This window comes from Sarcophilus harrisii, chromosome 4 (genome assembly GCF_902635505.1).
Source record: "Sarcophilus harrisii chromosome 4, mSarHar1.11, whole genome shotgun sequence".
Lineage (NCBI taxonomy): Eukaryota > Metazoa > Chordata > Mammalia > Dasyuromorphia > Dasyuridae > Sarcophilus > Sarcophilus harrisii.
Window position 1 is genome coordinate 134669318 of NC_045429.1, and position 19147 is coordinate 134688464.

The 19147-nt window shown below is 37.4% G+C and overlaps 2 protein-coding genes across 4 annotated transcripts in view; both read right to left on the reverse strand.

Moving 5' to 3' along the window:
* Window positions 1-4317, reverse strand: part of ARID1B (AT-rich interaction domain 1B) — a 526614-nt gene extending 522297 nt beyond the window's left edge. For all 3 annotated transcript variants that reach the window (XM_031937578.1, XM_031937582.1, XM_031937581.1), the window contains exon 1: window positions 4205-4317. In XM_031937578.1, coding sequence (XP_031793438.1) covers window positions 4205-4246 — 42 coding nt within the window. In that variant the 5' untranslated portion in view covers window positions 4247-4317. The remainder of the gene's footprint in view (window positions 1-4204) is intronic.
* A 263-nt stretch (window positions 4318-4580) lies between these two features.
* On the reverse strand, window positions 4581-6859 carry LOC116423587 (AT-rich interactive domain-containing protein 1B-like). The gene is made up of 4 exons (XM_031968586.1): window positions 6586-6859; window positions 5333-6311; window positions 4908-5302; window positions 4581-4669 (listed from the first exon to the last, which is right to left on the reverse strand). Exons 2-4 carry the CDS (start codon window positions 6190-6192, stop codon window positions 4581-4583), a joined length of 1344 nt encoding a protein of 447 aa, XP_031824446.1. The 5' UTR covers window positions 6193-6311; window positions 6586-6859.
* Between the last annotated feature and the right edge of the window lie 12288 nt (window positions 6860-19147).

A 19147-nucleotide genomic window follows, 5' to 3' on the forward strand; every position in this document is an offset into this window, starting at 1 on the left:
ACCAAGAAAATCACCTTTATTTGTCCCCAAACATTGTTAAGTAATAAGAAGGTATACAACTAGAAGTGAAAGTACAACTCTGTTCTAAGATGCCTATTAAAAATATGCCTAGGAAAACTTGATTTGGAACCAGCAAAATCTCCAGTTATTAAAAATCCTTAGCCTGTCATAATATACATTTGGTCACATGTTTTGACATAACCATTTTCAAAGATTTCTTTACAATCCTGAATATGTCAATTCCCCTAACTTATTAGTAAAGATAATAAACCCAAATATTCATGTACATTAGTGATAGTATTCAGCATTCAACCTAGGTAAAGTTGTTATTCTATCTACAGGTTTTTGACATTTTTCTACTTTGGCAACTTGGATTTGAGAAAAATTAGGTACGATATGAACTACTCTGCTAAAAATTCAAAAAGGAGACTGAAATAAAAGTTAAGATTTCCTAATGTTTACTAACATCCTAAGGGTACCAGTCCTCTGGAACTGAATGTCAGATATGGCTAAGTATTCATGGTAAGTGACTGAAAAGGTCAAAATCAAAAGAAAAAAAATCTGCTAGTGACGTTACTTGCTCAAAATTAAGTGACCCAGAAATAGTTGTTATCTAAGACATGCAGTACTGACTGCCTTGAAGTTATATCCTATTATGTCAACTTAAATTTTGGGGTGGGAGCTAAGTTCTACAAACAAACTTCTTTCTTTTTAATTACAATATCAACTCCTTTTCTCTACACCAAGAAATAATAACTATATGTTGACTGTTTGAAAAATAAAAGCACAAAAAGTTCTTTATAGAATTTACTATGACAAGATAGTCTAATGCTTAACTGGAGAATTGAGAGGATTAATAGTGGAAATCTTTTCACTTACACCTATATATGTAGTCAATTGTCAAATTCCCTCAGCCCAGTTTCACTCTCTGGGACCCACCAGGATGCTGTCCTTTATTTCTAGGGGGAGGGTATTTGGAAGTGAGAGGAAATAAAGGTAAATGATGGGTGAGCAAAGCAGATTTTCATATTGATTCATGTTATATTTTATAAAATTAAAGTTACATTAACATTAACTGAATGCAAGACAAATACAGACAGAATGCAAATCTTAGCTATGTGCATGAAGACAGAAGTACATTTAAGGAAACTGATCAATCCAGTTTCTCACACAAAAATCCAAGAAATCAATACAATTAAATAGTAAAATGTCCAATTTTACTTTCTGGGGTATCTCCCAGAAATCAACCTCTACCAAGCACAAGAAAATAGGCCACTCAACAAAATCCATTTTACTAAAAACAAAAATGAAACTAAAGTACCATAAGAAGCCAAAAGAAATTTTCAACATATTACAACTTACTTAATATATTTTGTAACACATACATAATATGACAATTGACTTGTTATAACTATCATGTGAAATACTAACGAGAAATCCTTGCCAGAGTCCTTAGAAAACACCCTTAAAAGAAATCTGTAACCAGGAGACAAGTCATAATGCCATAACTATATTTTCAGTATGAATTAGTGCATAATAAACATATATATACACATATAATTTTAAAGTAGTCCCAAGAGATATGCTAATAATACAATGAAATTATTTTCATTTCAATAAAAATAAAATACTTGTAATTTCAGCCAAAAATAACATGTACCTACATCTATTTCTATTACAGTACAATTGTTTCTAGTTTCTAAAAAGTTGTGAATTTTAAGCTATCTCTTTAAAAATAGATTTGCTTTGTCAGCTTGCTTTTTATGAGATTATACCCATGAAACACATCCTTACAACCTTTATACCAGTAAAAATTTCATTGAAGTGGTGGGAAAAGTTATTATCCTTTAAATTTTCTTTTTTCTCATCAAGAATAAAGAAAATATAAGCTTACAAAGTAAAATCTACAAGTAAAGACACACAGAGTATGAATATCAATCAGTATTTAGTCTGTCAAAAGTTTTCACCATTATTTATTATGATCAGTCTATCATTTCCTCCATGACTATCTTTCTTTAAATATATCCCTTTTTTTACTGACCCGAACTAAGTAAAAATGAAAATTTGTATGCCTTGGTATGTATTTACATTGGATTTTAACCTAAAATATATATATATATATATATATATATATATAAATAATTAAGCTATCAAAAGAAATTAAAACGAAAGAAAATACATTATATGTGCAGTGTTGTTTTTTCCTAAATTATCCTGTAAACAATTTATTTAAAAAAAAAAAAAACTCAAGTTATCTGACATACCAAAATAATCAGATTAAAACCAACTCAGTGCTTTTTTGCTTTTAAGGGAAAGGGGGGGGGCGGTCTTTAAAACAGAAAAAGAATACTTTCAGTGGAGAAGATTCACACAGAAATAATGATAAATGTTTTTTAAACACTTAAAATGGTCATTCCTTTTTCACTGTTAACATGTTTGTGTCTGTCTTCTGATGGACATTTATTAGCCAGCCCAAACTCTCCTGCACAAACACCCCAAATAAAAACTCTTCTGTTATTAAATACTGAAGCAGGTAAGAACCATATATGTAAAACAATTACTCATAAAGGCACCTGAAATTATACCTCCAGTGTTGCTACATCTTCAAAATTAAAATCTGATGGAATTAAATGCTCTGATATCTGCTGTGAAGCAGCTTAATTTACTAAAAGGGCAAAAAGTAAAAATATCACTTGGTTTAATATTAACAAATTCTCAAAAAGCATTTTTTTTTATTAAAACTCCACTTCTTTAAAATTAAAGTACATGATAATAGAAACGTACATAATACAAAGTCACCAAAGCTGGGGGGGGGGGTTCCCCCTTAATGTGAACATACTATTTTTGATGTTCATTTAATCCTTTCATTTATGAAAATTAGTCCTTATAATTTAAACTTCTAACAGTATTCAACCTTGCATCTGCTAGTAATACCGCTCAGTTATTTGTTGTAAGAATTTTTGTGACTGTACTGCTCAGCACTTCTATTTACATCAGCAGTGCTAAATGCCCAATGGTGAGAGGGGAGCCAATCAGATGGCAGATTAGATGTCAACTCAGAGGCAGCTGTCTGGAGACTATTACAGCCAGTTTACCTCCACAATTCAAATTCCAAACCTTGCAAAGGAGATCAAGTCAGTCTTTAGGCTCGGTCTGCTAGCAAGATACAGCAAGTGTGCAGGACGCTCCCTAATCAACCCATATGATTTGACTGGTGGCAAAAAAAAAAAAAAAAAAAAAAAAAAAAAAAAAAAAAAAAAAAAAACCCACACCTCCCAAAAGGAAAACCCTATAAAGAGGTTCCAAAATGATCCATTTCCTATTGATCTGATAGCTTATTACTGTATTAAGTGCATCAAATATGTTATGTGTATATTCAATGATGAAAACAAGTACAACTCATTCGAAATGTAGTCCTTGAGGTCAGCGTGTCATTTAAAATTACAGGTTTCAAGAATTCTATAAAATAATTTGTGGCTTTCACTATTTATGTTATGTAACATAAAATATTTTAATATATTTCACATCCACCTAGTTGGAAATTTTCGGTAAGTATTATCAAACATTCAAACTCAAAATAAAATCAAAAGCAACTCTAAGCTAATCATGTAATATGTTCACAACTATAATAAATACTTCGATTATCAAAAAACAAGGCTATTTTCCCCACAATTTCCAACTTTTCAACTTATGAGCACAACGAGTCTAAGGTGAGCAAACAAGTCAGAAAGAAAGAACTGTTCATCCTTTACTGGATCAAAGTATTTAAGAGAAGATTAGTCAAGATCCACTTTTAGAATTTACTGGCTTTTAAAAACTATTTGTTACAAAAGCGATTTCAGTCGTCCCCAATGTTTTCAACAGCCCTGTATTTCTTTCTATTTTTATAATACAAAGCTAAAGGGTTGGAATAACACAGTTAATCAATTGTGTAAATAAAATAGCAGTTATTTCTTCAGTGAAACCAACCTTCTAATGCCCCCGGACTAATCGGAGTCAGACATTGTGTGTTACCAAACATTTTCTAGAGAGGCAGCTAGGAGTTAAAATGGCTTTGGGAATCTACCCCCGCCTCCCTCCCGGGGGGGAGGGGGGAAGAGAGGGGGAAAAAAGTAAATTAGAAAGAAACTAACTAAACCTTGCCCACAGATTTAGGTGTATTTCAAGCCCTAGAAGAAGGCCCTGATTTTTTTCTAGTAGTTACCTGGGATCTGTTAATGGTCTGTCCAGTGTTTCCAGGGCTCATAGCTGGATGATTTCTTTGTTGTGCCGCTGCCCAGCCGGGGTTTGCAGTTCCATACTGGGAACCCAGATCTTTGCCCATGCCCATGCCCGCTGCCGCCTGCTGGCTTCCTGGAGCTGCCCCCGCCGCTCCCTGCGCCTGGGACGGCTGCTGGCCTGGGGCATTGGGGTTGCCGCTGTAATCGGGATAGCTGCTGCCGTAGCTCCTCATCATAGGACTCGGGGAAGTCAGCAGCTGATTGAGGGTCGGCGTGGCCCCCGAAGGGTGCTGGTTCTGCCCGGCGAAGCGCTGAAAACCTCCCGCGGCAGAACTGGCAGCAGCGGCAGCCTTGCCCAGGCTAGCAGCCCCACCGCCGCCGCCGCCTGCGCCGCCTCCTCCGCCGCCGCCGCCGCCGCCTCCCGGGCCCATCATCATGTTGCTGCCCTGCTGCCGGGGGGAGCTCAGCACCCCGTAGCCCGAGGACGAGCCCCCATCCGCCGCCGCCGCCGCCGCCGCCCCGCTGCTGCTGCCGCCGCTGCGGCCGCCGCCGCCACTGCTCCTGCTCCCGCTCCTGCTCCTCCTCCTCCTCCTCCTACTCCACTACCACCACCTCCTCCACCACCTCCTCCTCCTCCTCCTCCTCCTCCTCCTTCTCCTCCACCACCACTGCCGCCGCCGCCGCCGCCGCCGCTGCCGCCGCCGCCTCCACCGCCTCCCGCGCCGGGCCGGCCGTAGCCGGGATAATGGTTGTACTGGCTGTTGGGGTAGCCATCGTGGGAGTTTTGCAAGGAGTCCATGCTGTTGGGGGGCCCGGCAGCGGCGGCGGCCGGGTGCATCATCCCCATCCCGGGGCTTTGTTGTCCGCCATGTTGATCAAAGCAAGGCCCGGCTCGGCTGCCTGTGCCGCCACTCGCAGGGGGAGCGCTGCCATAGTAATTATTAAACTCCGAGACCCCCACCGACGCGGAGGGGCCGCCGCCGCCGCTGCCGCCACCGCTGCCGAGGCTACCATTGCCGCCGCCACCGCCGCCGCCGCCGCTGCCGTTCCCGGTGCTTTGGGGCGGCTGCTGCTGCTGCTGCTGCTGCTGTTGCTGCTGCTGCTGCTGTTGCTGCTGCTGCTGCTGTTGTTGCTGCTGCTGCTGCTGCTGCTGCTGCTGCTGCGCGCCCAAAGCTCCCAGGCTGGGGTGCTCATACCGGCCGCCCATCTGCTCCCCCATTTTAGTTGGGAGCTCTTCCTCTTCGCCTGACTTGCTCAGCAACTGCTGCGCTTGGGTCTCGGCCTGATTTCCCAAAACACCGTCTTTGCCTCCTCCATGTTGCTGGGGCTCCATGTCAGGACTGGGCTGAGCAGAAGCAGCAGCAGAAGCAGCAGCAGCAGCAGCAGCGCCGCTGCCCCCCGCTCCGTTGTTGCTGCCGCCGCCGCCGCCGCCGACGAGGCTGTTGTTGTTGTTGGAAATTGGATGTGGTTGCTGCTGCTGCTGTTGCTGCTGGAATTGATTTAGCTGTTGCTGTAGTGCATGGTGGTGGTGGAGGAGATGGTGAGGATGGTGGTGGTGGTGGTGGTGGTGGTGGGCATGATGGTGGTGCTGCTGGTGGTGGGGAGGTGCAGCGGGGGGATCGCCAACGTTTTTCAGTTTGTGGTTGGGGAGCAGTCCCGTCTCCATGGCTGGGGCGGACGAAGAGGAGGAGGAGGAGGACGAAGAGGAGGAGGATAAGACCACGGCGCTCCCACCTTCCTTCTGAGCCGCCTCGGACGAGCTGCTGCCGCCGCTGCTGCCGCCGCCGCCGCCGCTGCTCTTCGTATTATTATTACTGGCAACCGCGGCGGCGGCGGCGGCGGCGGCGGCGGCAGCGGCAGAGCTCGCATTATTGGCCATGTTCAGTTCATTATGGTGGTGGAGGTGATGGGGAGCTACATTATTCAAGCCGCCGCCGCCGCCGCTCGTCCCATCGCCGCCGACCCCTAGCATGGATCCCGGTACCGCCGCTCCGGCTCCCCCCCGCCGGGAGATCCTGGGTCAAGTGAGCCGGCTACGGACGCAGAGCGGGGCGCCCCGATCACTGTGGTCCGCACCCGCCGGGGCTGATGCTACTTGCGCGGCCATGATCATTGCAACATCGCGAGTCAAATGTGACCTCCCCAGCCCCCACCCCCCCAAAAACAAAAATAAAACAAAAGAAAGGGGAGGGGAAGAGAGAGAGGAGAGGGAGAAAACAATAAAAACACTTTTTTAATAAACAGCCACTCTCGGTCTGTAGTCCACATACCCCAAATAAAATAAAACATCCCTCCCTCTACCTCCCCTTCCCCTAACCCCGCCCAAAGTCCTGGATTGAGATTAGAAATGATAAGAATATCTTACGGTCTATGTCTGTTCTTGCTGTGGGATTTCATGTTGAAAGTTTTTAGTTCAGGTTTAAATGAAACTTTTTTTTTCTTTTCCTCTCTAACCCGGATATGGGTAAATACACGTCTGACTGAGCCTATCTGGCCCAGCATGGCATGAGAGAGAGAGAGGAGAGAGCGAGCTCTAACAACTATTATCCACTTCTCTCTGATTACTCCTGTGCACTTGCAAAACGCGGACTGGACTTCTCCCTCCCCCCCCCCCCTCCCTTCAGCACCACCATCACCACCACTCCCTCCAGAGCTGTAACTACCTTCTCCCGGCTCCTCCGGCTGCTCTAGCGGTGGCACACGGCAGAGACTCACCCGCGCAGGCACGGACGGGGGAGTCTTTTCTACAAAGCTCAGCAGCCGCTTCTAATGCAACAGCGTGGGGCAAAAGGGGCCTGCACTCTCCCCTTTTGCATCTGTTTCCCTGCCAACTAGGCATTAATGTGTTTGTTTTCATGTTTAAAAGGAACGATACAAAGGTGGAAAACGGGTCTGACTGGCAGACAAAAGAAAGAGACGGATTGGGGAACAAAGTTGTCTGTCTGGCTCAAAGGTTACATTGAGCTGACTAAAAATAAAAATATTTGGGCAATCTGAGAGGGGGAAAGCATTAGCTATTTCAGAATTCATTATGTAATTTGCAGAATGTTAACCCATTATGCGTTGGTTTGCACTTAGTCAACTTAATTTCTACAACTTTATTCAGGCTACAAAATGAGATGGATTAGTGAGTTTTCTGGAGGTTTGCAATGGGATATCATATATTTATTTTATACTAGTGGCACAGTGTAGCTCTCTGTCCTCAGCTGATGGTGCTTTGTACACAGTAAGTGCTCAATAAATGTTTAATTACTAACCGTCCATATCTACCCCCAAAGATTATATTAATGTAATCGTTGTTTATGGGGCATCTTGTTACATTTGTATGAAAAGCTATCAACAAAAAAAAGTTCATTTCTTATACAAATGTGGGGACATATACACATGATCACACTTGTTACATGTATGTTTTCATATATTCATATACCCATGACATGTGTTCCTTTACATATATGCATGTTGTGTATATGTAATGTTTTCCATGTGTACATACATTGCACAACTTTCCCTCACAAATGCACACATGTATGCATATATGCACATGTGTGTTTTCTGTATCCATAACTTTCCCTAAATACATGAGTTTGTGTGTGTACCTATGCATGCATACTTGCATGTACACTCATGTATTTTTATTTATACACATGTTATACATATATTTTACATACATTATATGTTGCTATTCACAAGAACAAACACCCAAATCTAAAATAGTTTTAGAAAGACATGTATTAGGTCATATCTGTATTTCTTCTAGGCATTTTTATCTCCACTTCTTAAAGGGAAATAATTAAGTTGTGTTGTATGAACCAAAGCACTGTTACAAGAAAGTTTGACTGCCAGTCATAACAGCAACAGCTCACACATCCACAATCAGAACACCTCTGTAGCACCTTTCATCATATTTCCAAAGAAAATGTGTAAAATAATCATCTTAATATGAATTCCCTGCTCAATGATGTGAAACAAAAAAGTTATTTTTGTAGAAAAGCAAAATCAGACAGGAAGAAGTTTCTATAAGAAGATCATTTAAACACAAATGTTTCATGCCCTGTTCTCAGGAAAATGCTAATTGTTTTATAGTTTAGGAATAATCTGAATATCCTGGCATTGATGGGAAAAACAGCATCACTGTACTAGAGCACTAGTAGGAAAAGAATATTTAAAACTACAAGTTTCATTAGGTAATATAAAATTATAATACTCTAAAACTAGCAATAAATACCATGTAACCACTATGAACTGTTTTTTTTTTCGATTTCTTTTCCTGCCTTAAAAAATATGAGCATACTTTTTACCATTCCATAGAATTTACTTATCATAAATTCCCTAATTCTTCAACTGTGCATATAAGTATTCCAGTTTATTTCAACTATAGTAGTTATTTTTGTTTGTTTGACCAAGTGTAAATATGTTACATGACTAATAGAAAACGATAGAGTGGAAAAAATTGGTGAGTAATTGTGGTGGGGGGAAATCAGGTGCATACCCAAGGGTCATTATAGACTAGTAGAAACAACAAATTGCAATTCTATGCAAACCATTGGAAAGAGGGAGGTATATCATCTTGTAGAAGAGAGAATAACAGAACTGTAAGATGAATTCATGCCAAATCATTCATCAGCTTTTGCCAAGAGAATACTACATCTTTGTTACTGTGCCTTTTTGACATTTTTTCCCCTGGATTTTCTTCCTTTCTATATTCAAATACATACTAATTATACAAATTACACCATAAGTTGAATTTTTAAAAGTCTTTCAGATGCAAATATAAATATATGTCTATGTATATGTTTATATGCCCACATATATATTCTAAAAATCCATTATATATTTATGTTTTAGACATTTATGCTCACACTTGAATATGTACACATATTCATTATTTTTAAATGTTAAAAATCTGATAAAATGTATCAAAAGAAATCCAAATTATATTATCCTTACTTTGTGGCTTGTTTTCCTAACTAATCCTGAAGGAAAATGAGTCACAAAGTTACTATTTACTCTTTTCTAGGGGGGATAGGGGGTGAAAGAACATTTCATGTAGACAAATCATGAAATTGGGGGAAAAAATCAAGAAGTTTGTAGTTTTGGAGTTGTTTTGATTCCATTTGCTTCAGCAAGTCATCTAGAAGATTGGAACCAAGAGGCTATAAAATAGAGGCCCTCAGCACAATGAAATCGGTCTGCTATAAAAGGCAACACATGCCAGTTTTTCCTCCCCAATGGCAGATGCCACACCCAAAGCAGACAGAAGGCACTGCAGTCTGTGTAAGTGAAGCCCAACACAAAGCATTGAGGACTCAGTTTTGTCTTAGACCACGAAAGATTCGCCAATAACCTTTTCAGCATCCTTGCTGAAATGAGAAGGCCCATATTCTATTCAACTTGGGCTTTTCAAATGCACTTTTCCAAGAAAACGAAGTAAAAATCTGTTGCCTTCTTTAAAACCTAGTATCTTAAACAAAACTAGAATCACCACTGATCTGTTAGAAAGTGACAAAATCATATTTTAAAGTCCACCAAAACACAATTGCAACTTTGTGCTGTAATTTATACTGCTTCATTTTCCTTAATTTGCTTATAGTCATGGTACATTCTTCACTCTAGTTTCTTTTCCACAAATTAAAGCACTGGTAAGCACTGCATCCATTTTTATACCAATTCCCTTATCTTCACCTCTTCTACCTAAATTCCTGCTCACCAGAAACATTTAACCAATTTATCACTAAACAACCTGAAAACAGTATAAAGATAACACTATGCTTCAACTTCTGGTCCTTCAATGTGTTCAGCCCAGCTTTAGGTCCCAGAATTTCTCATTTGAATGAGGATATTGCACATTATTGTGTTGTTATTCATATTTTATTACAAACTCATATTTACTTATGATACAGGAAAAAAAAAACTAATCTTCAAATACTGCTCCTATTGAATCACTTTAAGGACACTGCCTAAAGCATCCTTTAATTTGCCTACATAAAGAACATTTGGGCCAGATGGTAGTTTTAGAATTTCAAAACTCTATTCTTTTAATGTTGTTAGTACCCCCTTAACTATTCTCTTTGGTTTCTGATTAGTCCCTCTTTGCTATGTTGTTTGGTTTTTCGATGACTATATATTCACTATCCCTCAGATTTTTGTATGTAATTGAGAGCTATTTGAAATAAGATACTGTTAAGGTATTATAAATGAGAATTATTTCTTAAAAATAGCTTTGGATACTCTCTTCATAGAGTGATGAAAAATTTCAATGAATGGAGCTTATGGCATTTCCCTACTAATAATGGTTAGGGAAGTGGGATTTTTTATTTGTTGCTTGTTTTTTTTTGTTTTGTTTTGTTTTGTTTGTTTTTTTTTTTTTTTAGCACCAAACAATTGCCTTTTTCAGTTATAAATGGAATACATATGAATACAGTATGTTTCAGCTGCTTTATATCATTCATGCAAGTTAGTAGTTAAATTTATATTTTGAAGTCATTAAGTAAACCTTAAAAAATATGTGGGCAGAGACAAAAAGCAATTTAATAAAGTAAAAAAAAATATGACTAAAGCCCACTACTATGCATCTTCTGAGTATTGCTTTTCCTTACCATCTTTATTATGGTACTAATAAGCATGGGTGGGGTTACAATATAAAGAAAGTGTATGGGCTAGTTAAACCTGAAGTTCAGAGGAACAGTAACCTGCTATACAGGGAAGGGTGTGTGCCAGTGTGTAGGGTCCAAATCTCCAGTCTGGCAAACAACCCACATCTTAACTTCCACACCTAAACTTCCCAGTTTCAAGACCTTAGTTGAGCCAATAAATGACCCTCCACTGTCCTGAAAGGTCAAGGGCGATGGGCAAATGAGTAGGCTGCATTTAATACCTGATGCTCTAATTTTACAACTATATCTTGATTTTTGTCTCAAAATTATCCCTATCTTAGAGCATACTTCTGAACAAAAATAGAGTTAAGACTCAACCACTGGACGCCAGCAGTATTTGAACTCAAATGGACCATTTAATGTTGATGATGTGACCAAATCCATAGTATCTGCATGTTGTTAGTAAATCTAGAATATAAATGAAATTTTACACCTAACTTAGTTTTCTATCTCTTGTTTATTAAATACAGGATTACCTTTATGAATTCTTTTGGATATAGTGGTATCTTTTTAAAAAAAAAACTTATTAAAAACATAGAATATCTATTAAAAAAAAACATGTAAAGAATGACATTCTACTAGAATACATTTTGCCATTTTCCTAGGTCTAGTTGTGTTCATGATGTTTCTTACAAACTAGATGACTAACGATTTCTTTTTATAATAAATGTATATAGCACTTTGTGGTTAGAAAATGTTTTATAGGTCTAATTGCATTTGATCCTTACAACAGCCTTGTGAAGTAATCAGTACCTGATTTTCTAATGGATGGGTCATGGTTTTCTCACCCAGATTCAGTCTTTGGATTTCTATATAAAAGGCATCAAACTCAAAGATAATTGGAGCTACTAAATGTTACATAAAGATCCCTCAAGGCTATATGTTGACTTAGAAAACCACATGCTAACATTATCTATATTATATTTTTAATTTTATTAAATATTTCCCAGTTACATTTTAATCTGGTTCTGCAGTATTACAGTAATACAGTGTGCATTCTACACATATTTGACACCTCTGTTCCAAATCATGGCCCAGGAATCTCTTCATCTTACAAAATCATGGGAACTCAGATCTTGTCAGTATGCTCTGCACCTGAGACCTCTCCCTCTCTTTGACTGGGAAAAAGGAGACCTATCTTTCTAGAATCTCCATTTCAGAACAGAGCCCATGCCCCCAGACCCAGAAATGTGGAAAGGATAACTTTATCTACTCTCCAAATGCCAACCTCCTAGCTATTATTGCTTCTCCACAAAATTATGTTGTGTTTATTTTGCATCTACTTATATTTGTACATATTGTCTCTTCTGCCAGAATGTAAGTTTCATAAGGATAGACTTGATTTTTGTCCTATTATCTAGCACAATGCCTTACCAGTAATAATAGACATTCAATAAATGCTTGTTGATCCACTAATTGTTATGCCATATTGCTTCTCTATCATTCCTTTAGTACTTTGTAGATAATTCCTCTCCAACATCTATAAAAACAAACATCTGAATATTAAACTCACTTGTGGCAAAAGAGTATGAGCAGGTAGGTATATGAAACTGTATTCTGGAGGACAAGATCATCTTACTTGTCAGGATGATTTCTCTGAATTCTATTTGAAGGTCAGCCTCCTCTCCTACCTGTAATTCATAATTTGACCATATATTTTTTTAATAAAGTTGGACTTATCAACTACATTAATAAGCCAAACAACAATAATCATTTATACACATTAGAGTAATATATTCATGATTTTCATTTCACCCCACTTATAGTCAATTGTTTTGCCCCTAATTTATTGAGATATTCAGTAGCAACCTCTGGGCCCATTAATGACTGTCATCAGGCTGCTCTAATAAGAGCCAAGGTACAAAAGGGCTTGACTAGACTTAGTTCTAAACAAAATCACTTATTTTCATTAGAGAATGTATCCATTAATATATTTTTCCTGTGATTATCAAGTTCTTGAAGCCATATACTTGGAGGACGTCACACAAATCATTTTGGTTTTGTCTCCTTAGTTTATAGACCAAAGCACAATAGATTATTCACATTGCAGAATTTTTCTATAAGGCACTGATCTACTATGTGATATACTCTGATCTGACAGCTTGGATTTCTTTTTTTCCCATTATGCTACGCAGTGGTTAGAAATCCCATACTACACAAGAGGCATCTTGCTCTCCCCTTTAGAACCTCCCTGTACAACAGATACAACACTAGCCTTAGATTCAGGAAGTACTGGGTACAGTTTTCACCTTACAAGCTAGCTATGTGACCTTGGGCAAATTATTTAAGTAAACCTCAATTTTCTCATCCAAAAATGGAAATGACAAAATTACCTAACTCCCAGGACTATTAAAGAGATAAATGCAATGAAATAAACTAATATATAAATAAAATACTATTATATGAAGTGCTCTGAAAATGTGAGCCACTAAAAACCTACATATAAAAACTCCCCGCCAACCATCCACTTCCAAGGGATGAGACTGGTCAGAAATTGTCCTCTGGCCTTATCCAGAGCTCCAGATCTTCCCCTTCTTTTTTTCCTGCCACCTAAAGCCTGTTTATCTTCTATGATTCCTTTTCTTTGACTTACTGTACTGTCTAGATGCTTTGAGCTCTGGCTCCAGACTCATCCTCTGCTGTATTTTTTCTTTTTGTCCTCTCTCTCAAGTGATCTCAAATGTGGTAATATTTTTAAGACACATAGTCAAATTCCTGGCACATGGTTGTTGTCTTTCATTCTCAATGAGGACCAAGATGACATCACTATGCTGGGGTCAAGGTACATTGTCCAACTGTGGCTGATCTGACCAATACAAGCCAGTAAGTCTCTATCACAGGTCAGGGACAAAGAGTTCATATAGTACATAAGAGGCATTTAAGTTAGGGGATATTCCCTCTAACTACAATGCATATAGTTCTCTCCTGAGAGATTTCCCTCTCAGTAGAATTCAATTCACAGGTATTTGTTGAATGGTTAATCATCAACTAATTAATCAGCATTTACTAAAGAGCTTACTATGAGCTATGCTGGAAAATATATGTTATAGAAAAGTTGCCAGAATGGCACTGGCTTCATAAATGATAGTGGCAACTAGGAAAAACAATGGATAGATAGCCTGGACTCAAAAAACCCTGACGTTCATACCTAGCCTCAGATGCTTACTGGCTGGGTTACCCTGGGCAAGTCACTTATTTGCCATTTGTCTCAATTTCCTCATTTGTAAAACCAGGAGGATAACAATAGCATCTCCCTCCCCAACATTGTGAGAATCAAATGAGATTATAATTGTAATGTGCTTAGCAGAGTGCCTGGGACCAAATAAGCATTATATAAATGTTAACTATCATTATTATGATGATTATTATTATTAATATTAAAGTGCTTATTTTCTTCCAGAAGAGATCAAGATGGTGGTGATGATGGTGGTAATGAGAGTAATAATGGCAATATGATGATAGTAATTCATATTTATATAGTACTTTAAGGTTTTCAAATCACTTTATATACATATTTCAGTTGATTACCATAACCCTGTGAGGTTGAGGGTCATTTTTATCCTCCCCATTTTAAAGAGAGACTTTATGACTTTCCCAGACTCATAGTCTTATGTCTCCTATATGCATTTGGTGCTCTATATACAGTAGGCATTTAATAAATGTTTTCTAACCAATAGGGTGTTGGAGGCTCAGATATGTGTTCAATTAAAGCATTTATTGAGATTTTCTGAACAAATGTTATTTCCAGGTTTAAAGAATGAATGAATATATATTTAAGAGACTTCACATACTCATGGGCTTACCACTTTAAAATGGGGAAACATTTCCTGTCTTAAAATCAGTGGTATCTTTTCTTAAATAACTCAGAAAACACTTGTTATGACAACGTAAGTATTGAATGGCGTTTAGAGAATTGATTGCTAAAGGCAGCTAAAAATTCCTCAAGGCAGATTTCCATCCCACTTCTATAGACAGGATTCCCTTGCTAATGAAAAGGAGTTCCACATACCAAAAAAAAAAAAAAAAAAAAAAAAAAAAAAAGGTATATAATTGCAGGAGGAAAGAAGAAGCTTGCCTTTTTATATTGTTTCAGCCTTTACTCATAATAAATAATAAACACACGACCTTGCCCATACTAGCCCACTTATTGTAAATAGATGTTGGAGGTTGGTTTGCCACTGACCTCATTGTAACAATGCAGAAAATCTACCCTTATACAAAAGCACAGCAAAACTGTTGTGATTTTGAAGCCAAACTAGGAATTCATGTGGAGGCCCTTGGATTATTTAAAGTGAAAGGTTTTTTTAAGTCTCATTTACTTTTCACCATATGCTGTTTATTTTTTGCATTCTGTATCGCCTGGAAAATGAAAATAGACTAGACTACTGTGTTCACTTTGGGGCACATCATTACCAAAGAGCTTTACACAAACTGGAGGGAGTTCAGAGAGGAGCAGCAACAGTGAGAGAGAAAAGATTTTAAGAGACTTGTGTATAGCTCAGCTAAGCAAAAATGGAAAAAGCAAAACTACTTTCAGCTACTTGAAGGTAGCTGAACAAAGTGGTTATATTCATAGAAAAAAACAGTACTAAATGGCTTGATTTTAGGACTTCTAGGAAATCCAATTATCCCTATGTGCCTCTCCTTCCCCCAAAAACCCCTCTTATCTGGTAGTCCCAATATTTGTCATTAGAGTTTTATTCCTTTATCTTAAGACTTTGATCCCTATAATACTTGAAGGACAATACTAAAGTAACACCTCAGTGAATGATAATAATTAAAATAGTGTATATTTCTATCTTGGAGTAAACAGGTACTGATAATGGAAAGGGGGAGAGGAGATCTGATGGGAGGGGATATCAGCAAGGGTATATATAATGAGGAAGCACAATAAAGGGAAACTAAGCTATATTAATTGTTATCCATATCTCAATTTTCCCTTGATCTGAACATAAATATTTTCATTAAGGAGAAAAAAAATGTTCATCATAAGTTGAAATCTGAAAAAGGAATATAAAGCCAAATATCTAAAATGTTCCTGGCCATCCTAACATTACAATCTACTAAACTGTGGAATAGTTTCCCAAAGGACAAGATTATTGGAACTTGAGTTAAGCCAGGCTTGATAGACAATCCCGAGGATCTCTCTCTGGCCCTGGCAGGGAGATGAAGTCAATAGCCCGATGTGATTGTGTTTTTTTTCTTGCTCTATTTAGTTTCTGTGAATCTGTGATTAGTCAGTTCCCATTTAAAAGAGTCAATTTTACTTTCTGGGATGATGATGAAGTACTAATACACTGCTTTCTGTATTTGAGTTATCTTCAGTACAAGGAGATGTTTACATGGCAGCATGAGGAAAGAGAGAAGCGCAGTAGGAGACTGGGAGTCAGCTAGCCCCTAATCCTCTGGCTCTTGCTGAAATCCTGGCTTTTTGTGACTGCATTGTCAGGGATCTGGTGAAGTCTCAAGAACTGAGATCTTGCTGCACCTGATGCCTGCCCAGAACCACAGCGATTGTATTTACGGAAAGAAAGGCATTGGAATTAAGAAAGAAAAGAAGAAGAGATGGGTGTGAGAGAATCCTACACTTATGCAGGTATTGGGGATCAGGAGGAGATGTTATTTTATTTCATAAAATTTTTACTTCATTACTTTATTATATATTATATCTATTTTATAATCATTATTATTAGAAAGAACAAATGTTGTATATTTTTATTTTCTAGATTTTATCATTTAACTAGACTTTTTTTTTCCAGTTAGGAAATTATCTAGAATTCTGCCCTTAATTACAACATATGTCCAGATGCAAAATATACCTACATATGTGTGTCAGTCCAACACCAATCATTTATTTAGTGCTTACTTCATATCATAACGCTATGCTAGGGATTAGGGATACAAAGACAAGGGTGAAATTATCACTAGCCTCAAGAAACTTAAGACCGAGAAGAAACACCATAAACAAAAATGGTGTAATCAAGTTGGAAATGAGAAACTCATGCATCTCAGACTTGTAGGAAAGCCAATGCTAAGGCACAGAATATGGAAGATGGAGTGTTATGTAAAGAAAAGGTGGACATTCTGTCTGGGCCTTAGTATAATGTGTTAAAAGGGTGGAAATGTAGTCCCATATTGTGAAGAGATCTAAATTCTGAACAGAGGACCTTTAATTTGATCCTAGAGTTAATAAGAAATCATTAGAATTTATTGAATAGGTGAATGACATGGTCAAACCTGTGTTTTAACAATCACTTTGGAAGCTGTGGAGAGCCAAAATTTCATACTAAGACTTCATAGTTTTTTAATTGTTTTTCTCCCCATTAGAAAGAAGCCTATTCTTTTATTCCTATTTGTACTTACCATTCTTGATATGTTTTAAAAATAGTGATAATTTTAAGTCCTTTGATAACTTTATTTTGTGTAAAAATATGTGAAAAGATCCTGTAGTTCATAGAGCTAATGTCATATTTGTTCTTTCATTAAAACATGAAATTTCATTGCTTGACCAAGTTAGCATTTGTTGATTTAAAGAAAGTGTTGAAAAGAAAGTGTTGACTTGGTAGTAAAAGTGCAGCCTCAAGGCTATCCTCAGCCAATTACTTTTACTCTTGTAACAGTCATACAAGTCATACAGCACAAATCACAAAAGACTGCAATAGATAGAATTACAGAGATAATTTTGTTCAATCATCAGCTTGCAAAATGTTAGAGAGATATATAGGATCAGGGGTTTAGAGATGAAAGGGATCTTCAACACTACCCTTCATAACACGTTTATGTTAGATTTAAGTAAACTGAGACTTAGAAAGATCAACATACTGCCCAAGATCACTTGGATAGTAAATGGCAGAGCTGGGATATTTTTCTTATTGTATCAAGGTGCCTCTGGCTTTATATTTACCAAAGTGTTGGATAGTATCATAGAAAAAATTTTGTATAAGGTCCAAATAAAAGAAGAATCTTTTTTTATTGATGTTGAGATCCAATAATGTTCATCAATATATCCATATGCAAAATATACCTACATATGTGTGTCAATCCAGCAGCAATCATTTATTGATTAGAATACTTGTGAAATCCACAATAATATGAAAGTTATCAGATCATTAAACCTAAAAATGCTATAGATGAAAAAAATGCATATTCCCCATATGATTATATCAGATCATTAAACCTAAAAATGCTATAGATGAAAAAAATGCATATTCCCCATATGATTACATATTCTAAATGAAAAGCACATTTCATTAATCTATAAGTATGTTTTAGACAAATACTTTATGTGGATAATGAGCTGGACCCAGGATAAAATAGAAGAGTTTGAACTAAATACTATTTAAGAATGAAACTGTTGTTTTAATGATTCTAAAGCATGCACTGTTGAAAAAGTCCCTTTCTTTTAATACTAATATTCTCTTAGCGATACCAAATGGCTGAAAATCATGAAATATAATACTCACAAAAGGATTAAAATTACAAATAACCAAAATAAATAAAAATAAACGAAATAAATATTACAAATAACCAAAAGGATAATGGAAAGACACCTGGTAGATGTAAACAAGTTGCAATATATTGTTATTGATGATCTGTATATAAGAAGACATGTTTAACTATAAAAAGAGATGACTGGAAAAGGAGTGTGATAGAGAAAAGATGTACAAATTGAGTGGTCCATTGATACCCCTAATAGATGAAATCCTCTAGGGAAGTTTTATGAAATAACAGTGGTAAGAATGCCTCAAGATGAATAGGTATGGTAAGGTCTATATTAGAGGAGAGGGATATCTACACAGATGTTATCAGGAATACATTCAAGTTCAGGGTACCAATAAAAATTCTGCAATTACCTTCTCTTTCTTGGAATTCTTTCTTCTTTTGTTTTTCATAATTCTATAATATCATGACTTTCCTTTAACTTGTAAATGCTCATCTTCTTTCATCAATTTATCTTCCTCCTGCTACCTCTTAACTTTGACATTTTTCCAATGCTGTCATCCACAAATTAAAAAAAAAAAAGTTCTAAAAAGAACTAAAAGCTAGTTAACAGTCACATAGAAGATTTCTCTAAATAACTAATAAGGGAAATACAAATGAAAACCAATATTGGGATTTAGTTCATACCAAACAAATTGAAAGAGATTACAAAAAAATGGATATAGTCAATGGCAGAAGATTTGCAGGAAGATTTTCATATCGATATATAGTTGGTGGAATTGTAAAATCTTTTTATTGAAAAAGAATTTGGAATTAAGAAAAAAAAGAAAGTGA